At 44.9% G+C, this 20,219-nt stretch overlaps 1 protein-coding gene across 1 annotated transcript in view; it reads right to left on the bottom strand.

The window, feature by feature from the left end:
- Window positions 1-20,219, bottom strand: part of LOC137380294 (zinc finger protein ZXDC-like) — a 30,845-nt gene that overhangs the window by 2,845 nt on the left and 7,781 nt on the right. Inside the window, exons 6-9 of the mRNA XM_068052196.1 lie at window positions 17,517-18,187; window positions 9,715-9,799; window positions 8,203-8,372; window positions 4,240-4,341 (exon numbers count right to left, since the gene is read on the bottom strand). Of these exons, the coding sequence (XP_067908297.1) occupies window positions 4,240-4,341; window positions 8,203-8,372; window positions 9,715-9,799; window positions 17,517-18,187 (1,028 nt within the window). The remainder of the gene's footprint in view (window positions 1-4,239; window positions 4,342-8,202; window positions 8,373-9,714; window positions 9,800-17,516; window positions 18,188-20,219) is intronic.

Genomic DNA, 20,219 nt, shown 5'->3' with positions numbered 1-20,219 from the left:
GGACATAGGACTGCAAGACCCTTCTGCTCTTTGACTCACAGCCCGAGATCCCTGAAGGTCACATTAGCAGATAGTGACTTTAAAATCTCATCTGAATGATGGAGACTCCAACAGCAGCAGAGTACCAGCTAAACCCCCCTCCCCCTGCCAGTGGAGCTCAAACCTACCAACTTCAGACGCAGAGGTGAGCATGCTCCCCACCAAATCCAGCTGATCCCTCATGCAAGGAGGGAACGGTAGCATGGCGGTTCTGTTACTGGACTAGTAATCCAGAGGCCTGGACTAATGATCCAGGGACTTGAATTCAAATCCCATTATGGCAGTTGGGGAAATTTAAATTCAACTAATTAAATAAATCTGGCATAAAAAGTTAGTTAGTCTCAGTAACGGTGACCATGAAACTACCGGATTGTCATTAAAACTCATCTGGTTCGCCAATATCCTTTAGGGAAGGAAATCTGCTATCCTATATGTGACTGCAGTCCCACAGCAGAGTGGTTGACTCTTAACCGCACTCTGAAATGGCCTAGCAAGCCACTCAGCTGTACCAAACCACTACAGAAAAGTGCAAGAATAAAATGGGACAGACCACTGGGCATCAGACATGACTAAGGCATACCCAGACCAGTCAATCCTATAAATTCCTCCTCCTCGTGGAGGTGGTTCCATGAACATTCCCATCCTCAATGACGGCAGAGCCCAGCACATCAGTGCAAAAGACAAGGTTGAAGAGTTTGCAACCATCTTCAGCCAGAAGTGCAGAGTGGGTGATCCATTGCGACCTCCTCCTGAGGTTCCCAGTCTTCAACCAATTCGATTCACTCCACGTTATAGCAAGAGACAGCTTAACACACTATATAGAACAAAGGCTACTTGCCGCAACAACATCCTGGCTGTAGTGCTGAAGATTTATGCTCCAAAACTAGCTGCCCCCCTAGCCAAGTATCATCAATACCATCAGTACAGCTACCTGACAATGTGGAAACTTGCCCAGAGAAATCCTGTCTGCAAAAAACAGGATAAATCCAATCCAGCCAATTACCACCTCATCTGCAAAGTGATGGAAGATGCCATCAAAAGTACTATCAAGCTGCTCTTACTCATCAACAACCTGTCCCTGATGCTTGGTTTGGGTTTTGGCAGGATCCATACCTCCTTACAGCCTTGCTCCAAACATGGACAAAAAAAGCTGAATTCCAGCAGTGAGGTGGAAGTGTCTGCCCTTGACATCAAAGCAGAATTTGACAGACTGTGGCATTGAAGAGTCCGATCAAAATTGAAATCAATGGAAATTGGAGGTGGGTTGGGGGGGTGGAGGGGGAACTCTCAGCTGGTTGGAGTCATACCTAGCACAAAAGAAGATGGTTGTGGCTGTTGGAGGTCAATCATCTCTGCCCCAGGACATCACTACAGGAGTTCCTCAGGATAGTGGCCTAGGCCCAACTATCCTCAGCTGCTTCAATGACCTTCCCTCCATCATATGATCAGAAGTGGGAATGTTTGCTGATTGCAGTGTTCAGTTCTATTCTCAATTCCTCAGATAATGAAGCAGTCTGTTCCCACGTGCAGCAAAATTCTGGACAATGTTCAGGCTTGAGTTGATGAGTGGCAAGTTACATTCATGCCACACAAGTGCCAGGCAATGATCATCTTCAACAAGAGAGAATCTAACCAGTTCCCCTTTACATTAAACAGCTTATGATCACTGAATCTTCCATCATTAACATCCTGGAGGTCACCATCAACTCGAAACAACTGGACCAGCCATATAAATACTGTGGCTACAAGAACAGGTCAGAGGCTGGAAATTCTGCAGCGAGTAAGTCACATCCTGATTCCCCAAAGCCTGTCGACCATCTACAAGTCACAAATCAGGAGTGTGATGGAATACTCTCCAATTGCCTGGATGAGAGCAGCTCCAACAACACTCTGCCATGATAAAGCAGTCCACTTTATTGGCACCCTATCCACCACTGGTGCACTGTGGCTGCAATGTGTACCATCTACAAAATGCCCTGCAACACCTCCCAATCCCACAACTTCTGCCACCTAGCAGGACAAAGGCAGCAGACGCATAGGAACACCACCAACTGCAAGTTCCTCTCCAAGTCGCATATTATCCTGAACTGGAATTATATTGCCATTCCTTCACTGTTGCTGGGTCAAAATCCTGGAACTCCTTCCCTAACAGCACTGTGGGTGTACCTACACCACATGGACTGCAGCAGTTCAAGGTGGCTCACCACCACCTTCTCAAGGGCAATTTGCTAACTTGAAATTAGTAAACAAGTCGGGTTTTTAAGACCATCCAACAGCTTCGTGGTTACCTTAACTGATCCCAAATACTTTATTTTTTTTTCCTATTTACTGATTTTATTTTTAAATGGAATTCAAATTCTCAAGCAGTCACAGTGGGATGGGAACTCACATTCACTTGATTACTAATCTAGTAATTTAACCACCACACCTGTATTGGGGGTTCCTGCCAATTTGCAAGTTGTTTGTTCTTGCGTTAGTGGGGTGTGGCGCTAACTGGGGCAACTGTAATCTGTGCATTGAACAGAGACTTTGGCAGCAGCATGACTCGGTGATTTAAGCATTGTGATTGGTTTAGACCATAAGAACTAGGAGCAGGAGTAGGCCGTCCGGCCCCTCGAGCCTGCTCCGCCATTCAATAAGATCATGGCTGATCTTTTCGTGGACTCAGATCCACTTACCCGCGCTCCCACAGTATCCCTTAATTCCTTTATTGTTCAAAAAGATATCTACCTTAGCTTTAAAGACGTTTACTGAAGAAGCGCCAACTACTTCACTGGGCAAGGAATTCCATAGATTAACAACCCTCTGGGTGAAGAAGTTCCTTCTTAATTCAGTCCTAAATCTGCTCCCTCTAATCTTGAGGCTATGCCCTCTTGTCCTAGCTTCACCTGCCAGTGGAAACATCCTCTCTACTTGTATCTTATCTATTCCCTTCATGATTTTATATGTTTCTATAAGATCACCCCTCATTCTTCTGAACTCCAATGAATATAATCCCAATCTACTCAGTCTCTCCTCATAAGCCAACCCCCTCAACTCCGGAATCAACCTAGTGAACCTCCTCTGCACCCTCTCCAGTGCCAGTATATCCTTTCTCAAGTGAGGAGACCAAAACTGCACACAGTACTCCAGGTGCGGCCTCACCAGTACCTTATACAGCTGCAACATAACCTCTCTGCTTTTAAACTCAATCCCTTTAGCAATGAAGGACAAAATTCCATTTGCCTTCCTAATTACTTGCTGTACCTGCAGACCAACCTTCTGCGATTCATGCACAAGGACACCCAGGTCCCTCTGCATAGCAGCATGCTGCAACTTTTTACCATTCAAGTAATAATACTTTTTCCTGTTACTCCTACCGAACTGAATGACTTCACATTTACTAACATTGTATTCCATCTGCCAGACCTTTGCCCACTCACTCAATGTATCTATGTTCCTCTGCAAAGTTTCACAGTCATCTGCACACTTTGCTCTGCCACTCATCTTAGTGTCATCTGCAAACTTTGACACCCTACACGTGGTCCCCAACTCCAAATCATCTATATAAATTGTAAATAATTGCGGTCCCAACACCAATCCCTGAGGCACACCACTAGTTTCCACAGGTGTCAGTACCCAACGGACCAAAAACAGTTACACATGTTGGATCAGAGTACAATCTGACTGCAACCCCTGAAGCTATTTCAAGTATCAAAGGAACGTATGAAAGCGAACAACAATGTTTTAGATTAATGAGCCATGAAGCCACGTTTGATCAACACAAAATCTTACAACACAGGAGACGACCATTTGGTCCATCGTGCCTGTGCTGGCTGTTTGAAAGTGCTATCCAATTAGTTCCACTCCCCTGCTCTTCCCCCACAGCCCTGCAAACTTTTCCCCTTCGCGTATTTATCCAATTTCCCTTCCAGTGTTACTATTGTACCTGCTTCCACGAACACCCTTTCAGGCAGTGCATTCCAGATCACAACAACTCACTGCACAATTTTTTCCACTCCTTTAGTTTCTTTGCCAATTACCTTAAATCTGTGTCCTCTGGTTATCAACCCTCCTGTCACTGGAAATAGTTTCTCCTTATTAGCTCTACCAAAACCCTCATGATTTTCAGCTTCTCTACTAAATCTCCCCTTAACCTCTCTGCTCTAAAGGAGGGCAATCCCAGAGAAAGGCTGAAGTAACATCTCTGTAGAGTATTACCTGTAGGATATTGACAGGAAGATCAACAATGAGCTGTGAATGGGACGTTGTAGATTGCGCTGTGAGCTGGAAGGCCAGTTCCCCATCTCCTGATGTATCATCCTGAAAAGAAATGTTTAATAACTTAAATCAGAAGGTAGAAACTGATGGAAGGTGGCCTTTTGTCCCATTCATCAAAAACAATAAGCAGCCAACCACTTCTGAAATGATGGTAAGGTTTTTGCCTCCATCCTACATGTGCTGACCATGGTCAGTGGAGTGCCCTGACACCAACCCTAGATTTGCCCATCCTCAGTTCAAAATGGTATCCCATCTGGGCACCGAAAACAACAGCAACTCTCCATGTCCAAACACACAGGCACCAAAGTCAACATCAGATTGAACTTGTCAACAACATATCCCTGTCTGTGCCCTTCTTGCTGATTTGTCAACCGGTGGAAACAATCTTTCCCTGTTTACTCTCTCAAAGCCTTTCATAAAGTTGAAAGCTCGCATTCCATCTCCCTTGACCTTCTCTGTTCCAGTAACAAAGTCCCCATTTTAAAAGCCTTTCTTTACTGCTACCTTTCCACGATTCCAGTATCCAGCTAACCTGGCAACTGGTGCAAATATTCTCCCAATAAACTGATCATTTTCGACTAAAGCTCACACCAAACAAGAAGCACCTGACTGAAATTAGTCATCATTCTAAAGTTTCCGAGGATGTGGGAGACACTCAAGCAGGAGCATCAAAAATAACACTTTAAACATTAAAAGGAAATGCAAGCTTCCAAAAAGTCCATTAAAATCCACTGCAGACAGCAGTCTAGAACTAGGTTACAATGAGCCCATCATATTGCGAATTCAAGGCACCGCAATATATATTTACACACTAGGTTAGGAAAAGCTAATTGAACTGTCAACATTACAGCTGTCTTATAAAAATGGTGCTATGCATGCCTATCCCAGAGACACATCCTGATGTTTTATTTAGTCTCCTCTGGAACTTAGGGACTTCCTCAGGTTCACATTTGAGGGCCTCAGACTGGGGCACACCTGGCACATGACTGAGCTGGGCACTACTGATGGATCTGGCTGGACAATTTCAAGTGACACCACTTCTTCCTGTGGCCAAATCCTCCTAACTCCAGGATTCTCCTAGAGCAGGTCAATCCCAAACTACAGGTCTCAAACTGCCTCTTCCAATCTTCTTCTGCTCCATCATCACCTCCAGGTACCAGGAGCCCATGGACATCTTCATCACCAAGTTTGGCAAGATCCTCTTCTGTTCCCTCAAAACTCCGTGACCACACAGCCACTTGTCCCTGTCCTCACAAACGATTCATACGTACAGGTAATATTCCCCTCTCCTTCACAATTGCCATCATCACCCCTCTCTTCAAAAAAAAAAATCTTTAACTGCCCCAGTCTCTCAAAGTTGCTGTCCCATCTCTAACATCCACGTTTATCTCTACCAGCCATAACCACCACGCCTCCAAACCCCCCTCAGTCCAGTTTCCATCCAATCTGCAAGAATATACAAATGTGTAAATGCCACAGATTATTGAAGTTTAAATAGAGGGAGGAAATACCCTCACGAATGTCTGGGAGATGAAAACAGATAAAATTGTGACCCCCAAAAGCAAGTGTCAAATTATTTGTTACAGCAAGATGAATAAATTAACATTAGACTGTAACACAAGTGTGCAAATTGCCAGTGCTTGGAAAGGTGGAGCGTAAAACTTCAGGAGGACAGCAAATCTTTACAACGAGATCTGTGTTCTAGTGAAGAATGTATTAAGTCAGGTGTTAAACTGGTCTCCTCCGCGTACCGGGAGGGGGCTGAGTAGCCGGGCTACCTCCAGAACGTGCTAATAGTTTGAGGCGGATTAGACCCTGGAGGAGGAAAGTGAGAATCTCAGTGGATTCAATGCTTCGAAAGGCCGATCAGCCAAGCAGCCTCCACAAATTGCTACCTGTGACCAAGTCGCAGTACAGAACAGAAGGAACGTCCATGGACAGTACGATGTACTGCACCAGGAGTCAGGGCCTTGCCATAAAGCGGGGCAATCACAGGAAGCCGATGAAGATGAAGAACAAGGTGCAGCCCTGACCCTGAAGGTGTGATAACCAAAGCACCTTCCAAAATCAGGAGTGATGCAACAGCGGGGACTTCATGAAAGAAAAATAATCAGAAAATGACAGGTCCTAACCTGTTCTGTATTAGCTGATCTCAGAACAGTAATGAGAATACAATTGTCTTAAACCTCCCAAGATAGAGCAAACAAGGTTCTCATGCCAGATTGCCAACCAGCAGCGTGCCTGGATATGCACATAGGTGGGACTTGCGCACGGAAGGGTTCGGCTCAGCTACAATACTCCCCACCCCACAAAGAAACAACCTTTCATGTTTAATACCCAAGACTGCATATCAAGAAACACCACACAGATAGATACTGATAGACTAAGCGAGTGGGTAAAACTGTTGGATGTGGGGACGTGTGAAGTCATCCACTTTGATTCTGAGAAAGACATATTTTCCGAATGACATGAAGCTAGGATCTGTGGAGGAGCAAAAGCGTCATGCACACAAATCACTAAAATCTAGAGCACAGGCACAGACAGTAATCAAAAAGGCTAATGGAATGTTGACTTTATCTCAAGGGGACTAGAATTCAATGGAGAACAAACTGATGCTTCATTTGTACAAAGCCTTGGTCAGACCCCTCTGAATTAACTGTATTGTACTGGGCACCACACATCAGGAAGGATAGTCAGCATGGCTTGGTCAGGGGGAGATCATGTCTCACAAATTTGACTGAATTTTTCGATGAGGTAACTAAGTGTGTACATGAGGGTAAAGCAGTTGATGTAGTCTACATGGATTTCAGTAAGGCTTTTGATAAAATTCCACATGGGAGATTGGTCAAGAAGGTAAGAGCCCATGGGATCCTGGACAATTTGGCAAACTGGATCCAAAATTGGCTTTAGTGGCAGGAGACAGAAGGTGATGGTCGAGGGTTGTTTTCGCGACTGGAAGCCTGTGACCAGTGGTGTACCGCAGGGGTCAGTGCTGTTTGTAGTGTACATTAATAATTTACACATGAATATAGGAGGCATGATCAGTAATTTCGTAGCTGACACGAAAATTGGTGGTGTTGTAAATAGTGAGGAGGATAGCCTTAGATTACAGGATGATATAGATGGGCTGGTAAGATGGGCAGAGCTGTGGCAGATGGAATTTAATCCTGAGAAGTGTGAGGTGATGCATTTTGGGAGGATTGAGGCAAGGGAATATACAATGGATGGTAGGACCCTAGGAAGTACAGAAGGTCAGAGGGACCTTGGTGTACTTGTCCATAGATCACTGAAGGCAGCAGCACAGGTAGATAAGGTGGTTCGGAAGGCATATGGGATACTTGCCTTTATTAGCTGAGGCATAGAATATAAGAGCAGGGAGATTATGATGGAGTTGTATAAAATACTAGTTAGGCCACAGCTGGAGTACTGTGTACAGTTCTGGTCATCACACTATAGGAAGGATGTGATTACACTGGAGAGGGCGCAGAGGAGATTCACCAGGATGTTGCCTGGACTGGAGCATTTCAGCTATGGCGAGAGACTCGACAGGCTAGGGTTATTTTCCTTAGAGCAGAGAAGGCTGAGGGGGGACCTGACTGAGGTACACAAAATTATGAGGGGCATAGATAGGAAGAAATTTTTTCCCTTAGCAGAGGTGTCAATAACCAGGCGGCATAAATTTAAGGTAAGAGGCAGGAGGTTTAGAGGGGATTTGAGGAAAAGTTTTCACCCAGAGGGTGATTGGAATCTGGAACACACTGACACAGACTTGGATCTTGCTGCATTACTCTGAGAAGCCATCTCTCTCAACAGCATTCAAAGGTTACACCTTTAGACAGAGCTGAGGCACCAGACATTCACTTTGCTGCATCTCTCAGGCTTTGAGCGGCTGAGAAATCCTACCTGCAATAGCTGGGTCTGGACGTAGTGAGTCCCTGTAGTCGGGTCACGGATAGTGAGGCCACCAGCTGGCATGATAACATTCCCAAAGCGACTATTCTGGCTCACAGTGGCTGATGGCGTGGACTGTCCCCTGTTTGCTTTCTTCCTTTGTCCGGCACTGTTGGCACTCTCTTAAAACGGAGAAAAAAATAATGATTGAGAGTTAGCACCTAGGCAGCAAAGGGAGATCTGGTAGGGGGAAAAGAGAAAAGAAAATATAGTGAGCGCTGGTGCTCTTGCACACTTGGCATAGTACAGTAGGCCATGCCGCTCACTTACAACTGCCCACCCAGCATGTTTGATGTTCACAGAATCATAACAATTTACAGCATGGAAGGAGGCCATTTGGCCCATCCATGTTGGCTGTTCCACACACATGGTGCATTTTCACAGGCGGATATAGGACAATATGTTGGTAGTGGCTCACTTGACTCAGGTGGTGGTGAGTTCAAGTGCCACACCAGAGACTTGTGTATAAAATCCAGGCTAACACTTCCAATCAATTACTGAGGCAGCGCCGCACGGTCAGAGGGGCAGTGCCGAAGCAGCACCGAGGGAGTGCCGCACGGTTTGAAGTGCCACTTTTTGACAAAACGTTAAACCCAAGCCTAATTTGCCCTCACTGGCTCCCGGTTAAACAGCACCTTGATTTTAAAATTCTCATCCTTATTTTCAAATCTCTCCATGGCCTCACCCCACCCAATCTCCGTAATTTCCTCCAACACCACAACCCTCAGATATCTGCACTCATCAAATTCTGGCCTCTTGAACATCCCCGATTTTTATCATTCCACCATTGGCGTCCATGCCTTCAGCTGCCTGGGCCCTAAGCTCTGGGCTTCCCTCCCTAAACCTCGTTACCTCTCTTTCCTCCTTTAAGACGCTCCTTAAAACCTACCTCTTGGATCAAGCTTTTAATCATCTGCTCTAATATCTCCTTATGTGGCTCGGTGTCAGATTTTGTTCGCTAATCCTCCTGTGAAGCAGCCTGGGATGTTGTATTACGTTAAAGGCGGAATGTAAGTACAAGTTGCTCACGGCTGTAATTCCAAGACATGTACGAGAGTTCTCCCTGGTGTCCTGGTCAATATTTATCCCTCAATCAACATCATTGAACATCGTTTATTCATTGCTGCTTGTGGGATCTTGCTATGTGTACTGGCTGCCACATTTCCTACATTACAACAGTAATGACTGTAAAGGATTCTGGGCTATCTTGCAGTTGTGAAAGCCGCTATATAAATGCAAGACTTTCTTTCTAAAGGTGAAACCTGGCTTACCTCACGCAGCCAGTTAACAGGCAGCACGAGTAGAGTTCCGAACAGAAAACCACCTTCCTACCCAGTAATGGGTGTGGCAAGGAGAGACGATAAATGGAAAGGGAACGTAATGGAAAGCTGTAAACAATCCCAGTAGACATAGAACTAGAGCCCCTCACTTCCTTGCAGGCAGCTTTGAAAGAGCAGCCCTCACCTGTGTTGCCGCCAACTCCTTTCTGTTTCCTCTTCTTAGCAAGCTGTATAGCTCTGTAATCTGTCCTTGCCGATCCCCCACTTTCCTAGATAACATTTTAGTAATTAGTAACGAGTATCAAACAAACAGCACAGCACATACAGATAGATAGTGTCACAATCATAATTAACACAACACCAGCAAAGATCAATTTTGAGCTGAATAACTGCTTCTAATATAGTACCACCATTTCAGAACTGGGTCGATTTGTTATGCTTTTGTCACTCGCGCCGGAGTCAAAAAGTTGTGGGTTTGAGGTCCACTTCAGACACAAAGCATAGGAACATAAAAACAAGAGGAAACATTTAGCCCCTCAAGTCTGTTCTGTCATTCAATGAGATCATGGCTGATCTGTGACCTAACTCCATAAATCGAAATAGCCCCATATCACTTAATAACTTTAATAAAGATCTATCAATCTCACATTTAAAATTAACAGTTGATCAAGCATCAATTGCCATTTGTGGAAGAGAGTGCTAAACGTCTACCACCCTTTGTGTGTAGAAGTGTTTCCTACTTTCACTCCTGAAAGGGCTGGCACTAATTCTTGGACTAGGCCCCTCCTCATCCAAGCTTGCCAACCAGCTGAAATTAGCTTCTCTCTAATCTACCCTATCTGTTCTCCTTAATATATTGAAAACTTCTATATTACCCCTTAACCTTCTAAATTCCAAGGAATACAATCCTAGTTTGTGCAATCTCTCCTCATAATTTAACCTTTGGAGTCCAAGTATCATTCTGGTAAATCTGCGTTGTACTCCCTCCAAGCCCAACCTATCCTTCCTAAGTTCCTACGTTGTGCTTTCCAGAACTGCTCACAGTAACTTCAGGTGTGGTCTAACCAGGGCTTTGTACTGCTGAAGCAGGACTTATTTATTTTTATTTATTTATTTAGAGATACAGCACTGAAACAGGCCCTTTGGCCCACTGAGTCTGTGCCAACCAACAACCACCCATTTATACTAATCCTAAAGTTAACCCCATATTCTCTACCACATCCCCACCATTCTCCTACCACCTACCTACACTCGGGGCAATTTACAATGGCCAATTTACCTATCAACCTGCAAGTCTTTGGCTGTGGGAGGAAACTGGAGCACCCGGCGGAAACTCACGCAGACACAGGGAGAACTTGCAAACTCCGCACAGGCAGTACCCAGAACTGAACCCGGGTCGCTGGAGCTGTGAGGATGCGGTGCTAACCACTGCGCCGCCCCCACTGCGCCACTGTGCCACCCTTCTACCCCCTTGTATTCTAGTCCTCTAGATATAAAGGCCAGCATTCCATTACCTTTTTTGATTATTTTCTGTACCTGTTCATGACATTTTAATGATCCGTGTACCTGAGCACCCCCCCCCCCACCCCCACCAAGTCTCTCTGGACCTCCACTGTTTCGAGCTTTTCACCATTTAGAAAGTTCCCTGTTTGATCCTTTTTAGGTTCAAAGTGGATGACCTCACATTGACCTACATGGAAATCCATTTGCCACAGTTTTGTCCAATCACTTAATCTATTAATATCTCTTTGTAATTTTATGTTTCCATCTACACTGCTTGAATGCTGCCTATCTTTTTGTCATTAGTAAATTTGGATTGGTATCTTTATATCCCATCATCTCTCTACAAGAGCATCTCAGTTAGTCCCATTCCCCTGCAATTTTCCCTATAGTCCTGTAAGTTCTCTTTTGAAGTCACAATGCACCAGCCTCCACCACACTCTCAGACAGTGCATCAGATCCTAACCACTCGCTGCTCAAGAAAGTTTTTCCTCATGTCGCCTTTGGTTCTTTTGCCATTCACCTCAAAATCGGTGTCCTCTGGTTCTCGACCCTTCAGCCAATGGGAACAGTTCCTCTTTATCTACTTTGTCTAGAACCCTCATGATTTTAAACACCTCCATCAAATCTCCTCTCAACCTTTTCTGCTCTAAGCAGAACAACCCCAGCTTCGCCAATCAATCTATGCAACTGAAATCCGTCATCCCTGGAATCATTGTCGTAATTTTTTCTGCATCCTCACTAATGCCTTCACATCCTTCCTAATATGTGGTGCCCAGAATTGGACACAATACTCCAGTTTAGGCTGAACCAGTGTTTTATGAAGGATCACCAAAACTTCCATGCTTTTGTACTTTATGCCTCTATTTATAAAGCCCAGGATCCTGTATGCCTTAGTAACCACTTGTATTCTAGCCCTCTTGATGGAAAGGCCAACATTCCATTAGCCTTTGTGATTATTTTCTGTACCTGTTCATGACATTTAATGATCTGTGTACCTGGACTGCACCCCCCCCCCCCCCCCACCCCACAAGTCTCTTTGGATCTCCACTATTTCTAGCGTTTCACCATTCAGAAAGTTCCCTGTTCTATCCTTTCTAGGTCAAAAGTGGATCACCTCACATTTGCCTACACTGAAATCCATTTTTGTTCATTCACTTAATCTTCCAGTATTTCGAATTTTATGCTTCCATCTACACTGCTTAGTCATTGGAAAACTTGGATATGTGGCTTTCCATCCCATCGCCCAAGTTGTTAATAAATATTGCAAATAATGGAGGCCCCAACACAGATCCTGGTCACTTGTTACATGCTGCCAATTAAAGAACCTTCCTATTATCCCTACTCTGTCTCCTGTCACTCAGCCAATTTCCTAACTAGGTCAATAATTTGCCTTCAATTTGATGAGTTTCAACTTTAGCCAACAGTCTCTTATGAGCGACTTTCCAGCATGCTGATCTCTTCCTCTGCTGCAGCGTTTAATCTTGGCTGACACTCCCAGCACCAGTACTGAGTGAGCACCCCACTCAGAGTTAACATTAAGCCAAGGCCCCGCCTGCTTGTTCCAATAGATGTTAACAATTTCATGGCACTAACTGATGAGCAGATATATAGATAGATAGATCTGGAAGGCTGCTGAGCCACATATTGGTGAGAGACTAAGTTTTTGACCAGCAGCCACCAAATATTTTTTGCTTATGGTCAGCATAGATGACCTCATCCAAGAACTGATTTCACACAAGCTTATAGATTCATAGAACACGGGACCATTTGGCCCATTGTGCCTGTGCTGGCTCTCTGGAAGAGCTATCCGATTAGTCCCACTCCCGATGCCCTTTACCCATAGTCCTACAAAGAATTCCTTTTTAAGTAGGAGATTCAGTTCCCATTTGAAAGTTATTATTGAATCTACTTCCACTACCTTTTCAGTCAGCGCATTCCAGATCACAATGGTTTTGAAAGGAAATTGGATGGGCACTTGAAGGAAATAAACTTGTAGGGCTATGGGGACAGAGCAGGGGAATGGGACTGACTGGACTGCTCTAAAGAGATCCAGCCTGGACTCGATGGGCCAAATGGACTCCTTCAGTGTCATAACGACTCTTATGACCAGAACTCACTGCATGAAATAATTTCTGTCCTCCCCTCTGGTTCTTTGGCTAATTACGTTAAATCAGTGTCCTCTGGTTACTGACCCTCCTGCCAGTGGAAACAGTTTCTCCCTATTTACTCATCAAAACGTCTCCTAATTGGAACACCTCAATTAAATCTCCCCTTAACCTTCTTTGCTCCAAGGAGAATCCAGTCTCTGTAACTGAATTCCCTCGTTGCCTGTAAAATCATTCTTGTAGAAAAAGCTGCTGGTGTTACCAGGCCTCTCTCAACCTAAGACAGCGATTCACATCCAATAAATTGCTTCTAAAGTGGATTCACAGCTGTTACATGGCAGTTAGGACAACATCCCCCTCCCCTGCAAGACCTCACTGCGCCTGTTCAAATAATTTTACAGGATCTTTCTCGTCCACTTGAACAGGTAGATAGGGAGATTGTGAATATCTTAAAAACTAAAAGTGAAAGGCACATAGCAACATAGAGAATAGAAGCAGGAATAGGCCATTCAGCCCCTTGAGCCTGCTCTGCCATTCAGCTAGATCATGAATGAACATCTACCTCAACAGCATTTTCCCACTCTATCCCATATCCTTTGATATCTTTAATATCTAGAAATCGATCAATGAATTAATATACTCAATGACTGAACCTCCATTGCCCTCTGGGGTAGAGAATTCCAAAGATTCATCACCCTCTAAGTGAAGAAATTGCTCCTCATCTGAATCTTAAATGGCCTACGTCTTATTCTGAGACTGGGTCCCGTGGTTCTAGACTCCCAGACAGAGGAAACATCCTTCCTGCATCTTACTCTATCACGCCCTGCAAGAATTTTACATGTTTCAATGAGATCACCTCTCATTCTTCTAAACTCTAGAGAATACAGGCCCAGCCTCCTCAATCTCTCCTCATAGGACAATCCCAGGGATCAGTCTGGTGGACTTTTGTTGCACTCCCACTATGACAAGTACATCTTCCTTAGGTGAGAACAAAACTGTACACAATACTCCAGGTGCAGTCTCACCACGGCTCTATACAATTTTAGCAAGACATCTTTCCTCCTGTACTCAAATCCTCTTGCAATAAAGACCTACATACCATTTGCCTTCCTAATTGCTTGCTGCACCTGCGTGTTAGCTTTCAGTGACTTATGAACAAGTGCACCCAGGTCCTTTTGAACATCAACACTTTCCAATCTCTCACCATTTAAGAAATACTCTGCATTTCTGTTTTTCCTACCAAAGTGGATAACTTCACCTTTTTCCACATTATATTCCATCTGCCATGTTCTTGCCCACTCACATAGCCTGTCTAAATCCCCTTGAAGCCTCTTTGCAACCTCTTCACAACTCACATTCCCATCTAGCTAAGCCCCATCCCTCTCCCAATTGTGCAGACTTCGAATGGGAGCAGATCCATTACACATTCTCCCCTAACCAGTCCAATGCCTAAGTGGCTGACCCTCCTAAGAGTTGAAACACAGAGAGAGAGAGAATCAACAGGCTCTGGGATTGAAATTGGTCTACACTGGCAGTGAGAAACAGGCTTAGCAAGATCAGCAGCGGGGTTCTTTTCCCATTGAAGTCAACTTTTGCTGCGAGTCCCTTTGCATCACCGGTGTTGACTGGTTTCTCTCCCCTATTTGTCCACAGGAGACACAACTGACCCAGATTCCATCCTCAGCAGATATGCATTTCCTGGCAGGGTTAACTAATCCCCCCACCCCTTCATGGTTCCACCCTGGCTGTGATCAACTCAGCAGAGCCCAGGGACCTATCCTAGCAACTAAATTCATTCAGCTCTTCATGCCTGTGCTGGATCTTCCAAAGAGCTATCTAATTAGAGTCAGTCATCTACGGCACAGGAGGCCATTCAACCCATCGAATCCATGCCAGCTCTCCACAGAGCAATCCAGTAAATCCCACTCCCTCACTCGATCCTCATAGCCCTGCAAGTTTATTTCCTTCAAGTGCCCATCCAATTTCCTTTTGAAGTCATTCATTTTCTCCACTTCCACCACCCTTGTAGGCAGCAAGTCCAGGTAATTACCAGTTGCTGTGTAAAAGGTTCTTCCTCACATTCCCCCTGCATCTCTTGCCCAAAACCTTCAATCTGTGTCCCGTAGTTCTTGTACCATCAGTTAATGGGAACAGTGTTTCTTTGTCTAACTTATTGAAGCCAGTCAATCTTGTACACCTCTATCAAATCTTCCCTCAATCTTCATTGAGCAACCCCATTGAGCTTTTCGAATCTAACCTTGTAACTAAAATACTCCATTCCTGGAAATATTCTTGTTAATCTCCTCTGCACCCTCTCAAGGGCCCTCACATCCTTCCTGAAGTGTGGTGACCAGAACTGGATGCAGTACTCCAGCTAGGGCCTAACCAATGCTTTATAAAGGTTAAGCATAACTTCCCTGCTTTTGCACTCAATGCCTCTACTTATGAAGCCCAAGATCCCACATGCTTTGCTAACCTCTCTCTCAATATATCCTGTCACCTTCAAAGATCAGTGCACATGCACCCCCAGGTCTCTCTGTTCCTGCACACTCTTTAGAACTGTGCCATTAAGTATATACTGCCTCTCCCTATTCCTTCTGCCAAAATGCATCAGTCCATCTGCCACTTGTCTGCCCATTCTACTAGCCTATGTCCTGTTGCAGGCGGTTCAGATCATCGTCACTGTTTGCTACACCTCCAAGTTTGGCGTCATTGGCAAATTTTGAAATTCTTCTCTGTATTCCATGATCCCAGTCATTTATATATAGCAAAAAAAAAGCAGTGGTCCCAGCAATGACCCTTGGGGAACACCACTATCTGCCATCCTCCAGTGTGAAAAACAACCATTTATTACAACTCCCTGTTTTCTGTCCTCAAGCCAATTTTTTATCCAATTAGACAATGACCCTCCTATTCCAGCAGCCTCAATTTTGTTAACCAGCCTTTTGCGGTACCTGATCAAACGCTTTCTTAAAATCCATATAAAGAACATCCACCACATTCCCTTCATCAACCTTCTGTTACTTCATCAAAAAAAAAAGCATGATCTTTTTACAAATCCATGCTGGCAATCCTTAATTAACTCAAACTTCTCCAAGAGTCTGTGGAGAAAGAAGCAGATCTGAGACGTTAACTTTGCTTCTCTCTCCACAGATGCTGCCAGACCTGCTGAGTATTTCAGCAGTTTGCTTTTATTTCAGATTTCCAGCATCTGCAGTATTTTGCTTCTACTTTCCAAGAGTCTGTTGATTTTTTTTTGCCCAATTATTTTTTCTAAAACCTTACCCACCACTGACGTTAAACCAACTGGCCTGTAGTTGCTAGCACTGTCCTTATACCCTTTCTTGAATAAAGGTGTCACATTTCTCACTCTCCAATTTGGCACCTGCCCCGTATGCAAGGAAGATTGGAAGATTATGGCAAGCAACTTCCCCTATCCCCATGCCCATCTCCTTTAGCAATCGGAGATGCAAGCCATCCAGACCAGGTGACCTATCTACCCTAAGCATAGCCAGCCTGTCCTGTGCCTCCCCACTCTCAATTTTTACCCTATCCATTGCCTCTACTCTCTCCGCTTCTAATGATATGTCAGATTCACTTCCTTAGTGAACACTGATACAAAGTACTCAATTACATTCGCCTTGCCCTGCACCTCTAAGCATATATTACCCTCTTTGTCACTAATAGGCCCCACTCCATCTCTCACTACCCACTTACTATTCACATGCCGGTAGATGATTTTTGGGTTCCCTTTTATGTTGACTGCCATTCTATTCTCAAGTTCACACTTTGCCAGTCTTATTTTTTGCTTCACTTTCCCTCTCAACTTATTGTATATGGTCTGGGTCTCATTTGAAGAACTCACCTGACATGCATCATAATCTCTAACTTTCACCCTTGTCGGAATGTACCTAGCCTATACCTGAAGCACCTCTTCCTTAAAGATAATCCATTGTGCCAATACAGCTCTTCCTGTCAGTCTTTGGTTCCATTGGTCTCACTATCCTGCTCTTTCCTCATAGCACTGCAAAATTTTCCCCCTTTAAGTAAACATGTATGTAATTCCCTTTGGAAAGTTACTATTGAATCTGTTTCCATCAGCCTTTCAGGGAGCATATCCCAGATCATCATTACTCGCCTCCTGTTTATGGGTCAGTTAGTTGTACAATGAACCACTTATTCACTTGAACTCTTAAACCTTCCATTTCAATTAGTCCATAAGAATTATATAGAATTTTACAGCATAGGAACAGGCCATTCAGCTCAATTAGTCTATACTGGCACTTATGCTCCACATCTCCTCCCACCCTTACTTCATCTCACCCCATCAGCATAACCATCTAAACGATGGCAAGTCTGCAACATAACCAATACCTACCAGAAAGGAGCAGCCAGATACCATGTTTAACTCCAGCTCTTTCTGTGCGCTGAAGGTGCCAGTCGGGGGGTTTAAACTAGAGAAAACAAATTGAGTGACCACCTTGCTCCCCTCCTGCTGGCTCATCATATCAGACACACTCATCATATGCCGTTCCACTTTAGTTGGTGTCAACAGTTCTGGGACATGGCTGCCCCCCAGGCTGCTGGAAGGGGTCAGAGCTCCACTGGACGACAGGCCCTGCAGTTCTTGACAGCTTCCCGCAGTCCGCATCGACAAGGAGCTCAGGGACCCCAGCGCCTCCGTACTGACCGGCTGTACACCTTCCAAATTCAAGGTATTTTGCTGCAAGACGCCAGCAGTGAGACCCAGAGTACCATCTATGGCGTGCGACATGTCCGTGGTAGCTACGATAAGAGGGTCTGAGGTTTGTGCCATGGCATTGCTGTTAACAGAAACCGCCCCGCTAAGAGTGGATCCCACAGAGGCAGCGTCGATCGTCAGGATTCCCGAGTTCACGAGTGATATGTCCGGCGAGATGCTGACCGGATTGACAGGGACAGCGGTGAAGAGCGAGGCAATGTCCACGTTGCTGAGGTCGCCTTGGCTCGGACTGGTCAGCTCACTGCTCGGGGTCAAGGAGCCCGTCATCTCCAACTGGGAGAACAAATCTGAAACAGAGACGTTCAGTAAATGCATCAATTCAGAGCAGACCCTATCAATTCTACTTAAAAGCGCAGAATCACAGCATTGCAGGAGGCTATTTCGGCCCATCATACTTGTGCCTGCTCTTTGGTAGATCTATCCACTTCACCTGCTCTTTCCCCAGAACACACACATTGCTCCTTTTCAAGTATTTATCCAACTCCCTTGTGAACGTTACGATTGAATCTGCTTCCACCACCCATCCAGATCACAACAACTCATTAAATAAAAAATTCTCATGACCCATTCTGGTTCTTTTGTTAATGACTTTAGATCTGTATCCTCTGGTTACAGACCCTCTGCCATTGGAAATATTTTCTCTTTCTTTACTCTATCAAACCCTTCATAATTTTGAACACCTCCATTAAATTAGTTAAATCCTGATAGTGTTCTATCATGGGCAACAACTTGTATTTATATAGCACTTTCAACATAGTAAAATATTCCAAGGTGCTTCACAGGAGGTCAAAAGGTTGGACAAAGAAGTGCTTTAGTGGGGGACCTCCAGAGCTAAGGGCCTAAAAAGCTGAAGGGATAGATGCAAATGGCAGAGCGATGAAAATTGGGGGATGCGCAAGAGACCAAAATGGGAGCAGGGGAGAGATCTTGGACGGTTGCAGGGCTGGAGGAAGTTACAGAGCTTGGTCAGCGGGGAAGGCCAGATCATGGAGGGGCTTTGAAAATTAGGATGATAATTTTATAAAGAGATGTTGCCGGACAGGGAGCCAACGTAGGCCAGCGAGCACATGGTTGATGGGTGAACAGGACTTGGTGCGAGTTAGGACACAGGCAGCAAAGTGTTGGATAAGCTTAAATTCATCAGTTGTCACACACCATTTCCCTCGACCCCTTTTTTTAGCCTCACCCAGGAGTTAAATGAATGGACAGCACACTGTCTGAGGCTGCAACATCTACAACAATTTACCTTTGATGTAGTAAAACATCCCAAGGCACTTCACAGGAGCATTATCAGACAAAATCGGACACTGAGCCACATAAGGAGATATTAGGACAGGTGACCAAAAGCTTAATTAGTTTTAAAGAGCATCTTCGAGGAAGAGAGTGAGGTAGAGAGAGAGGGAGTTGGGGGTTTAAGGGAGGAATTCCAGATCTTCGTTGGTGGCTGCGCCTTCAGCTGCCTGGGCCCGGTGAAGCGACAAAAATGAGGGATGCTCAAATGTCCAGAATTAGATGTGTGCAGAGATCTCAGAAGGTTGTGCGGCTTGAGGAGATTACAGAGATAGGAGGGGCGAGGTCATGGAGGGATTTGAAAACAAGGATGAGAATTTTATAATTGAACATTGCCTGACCAGGAGTTAACGTAGGTCAGTCAGAAAATGGGGTGACTGGGGAACTGGGTTTGGTGTGTGTTAAGATAGCAGAATATTGACTTGAGCTAGTTTATGGAGGGTGGAAGATGGGAGACCGGCCAGGAGAGCAGTGGAATAGTCAGGTCTAGAGGGATCAAAGGTCACAGATGAGAGTTTCAGCAGCAAGTGAGCTGAAACAGAGTCCAGCCATGATACGGAGGTAGAAGCTGGAAGTCTTGGTAATGAAATGCATGTAGGGTCAGAAGCTAATCTTGGGGTCAAATACGACATCAAATTGCAATGGCCTGGTTCAGACTCAGACAGCTGCCAGGGAGAGGGATGGATTACATAGCTAAATCAACAGAATGAATACCAACAGGCCTGATTGTCTCTTCTCACGCACTCATATAAAATGGCACGGAGCTGAGGCAGAATTCCAAGCGTTACATTCTAGCCAACGCTGACAGTATAAACACAGCTGTCCATAGTGCGAGCAGTCAGGGCAGCTACAGTAACGTCACTTCGGAATCCTTTCCTCAGGGGCAGATAACATTGCTGACATAATTCTTGGAGGAACGAGAGCTGCTGAGGCCCACTTCACTGCAGCACTTCAAAATCAGACGATTTTGCTGGGACACCTGGCGAAACAGGCCAGTAGCAGAATATAGTTCATGGGATCCCACATTGC

Source organism: Heterodontus francisci, chromosome 19, assembly GCF_036365525.1.
Source record: "Heterodontus francisci isolate sHetFra1 chromosome 19, sHetFra1.hap1, whole genome shotgun sequence".
Lineage (NCBI taxonomy): Eukaryota > Metazoa > Chordata > Chondrichthyes > Heterodontiformes > Heterodontidae > Heterodontus > Heterodontus francisci.
This window is presented reverse-complemented; position numbering and strand designations above follow the sequence as displayed.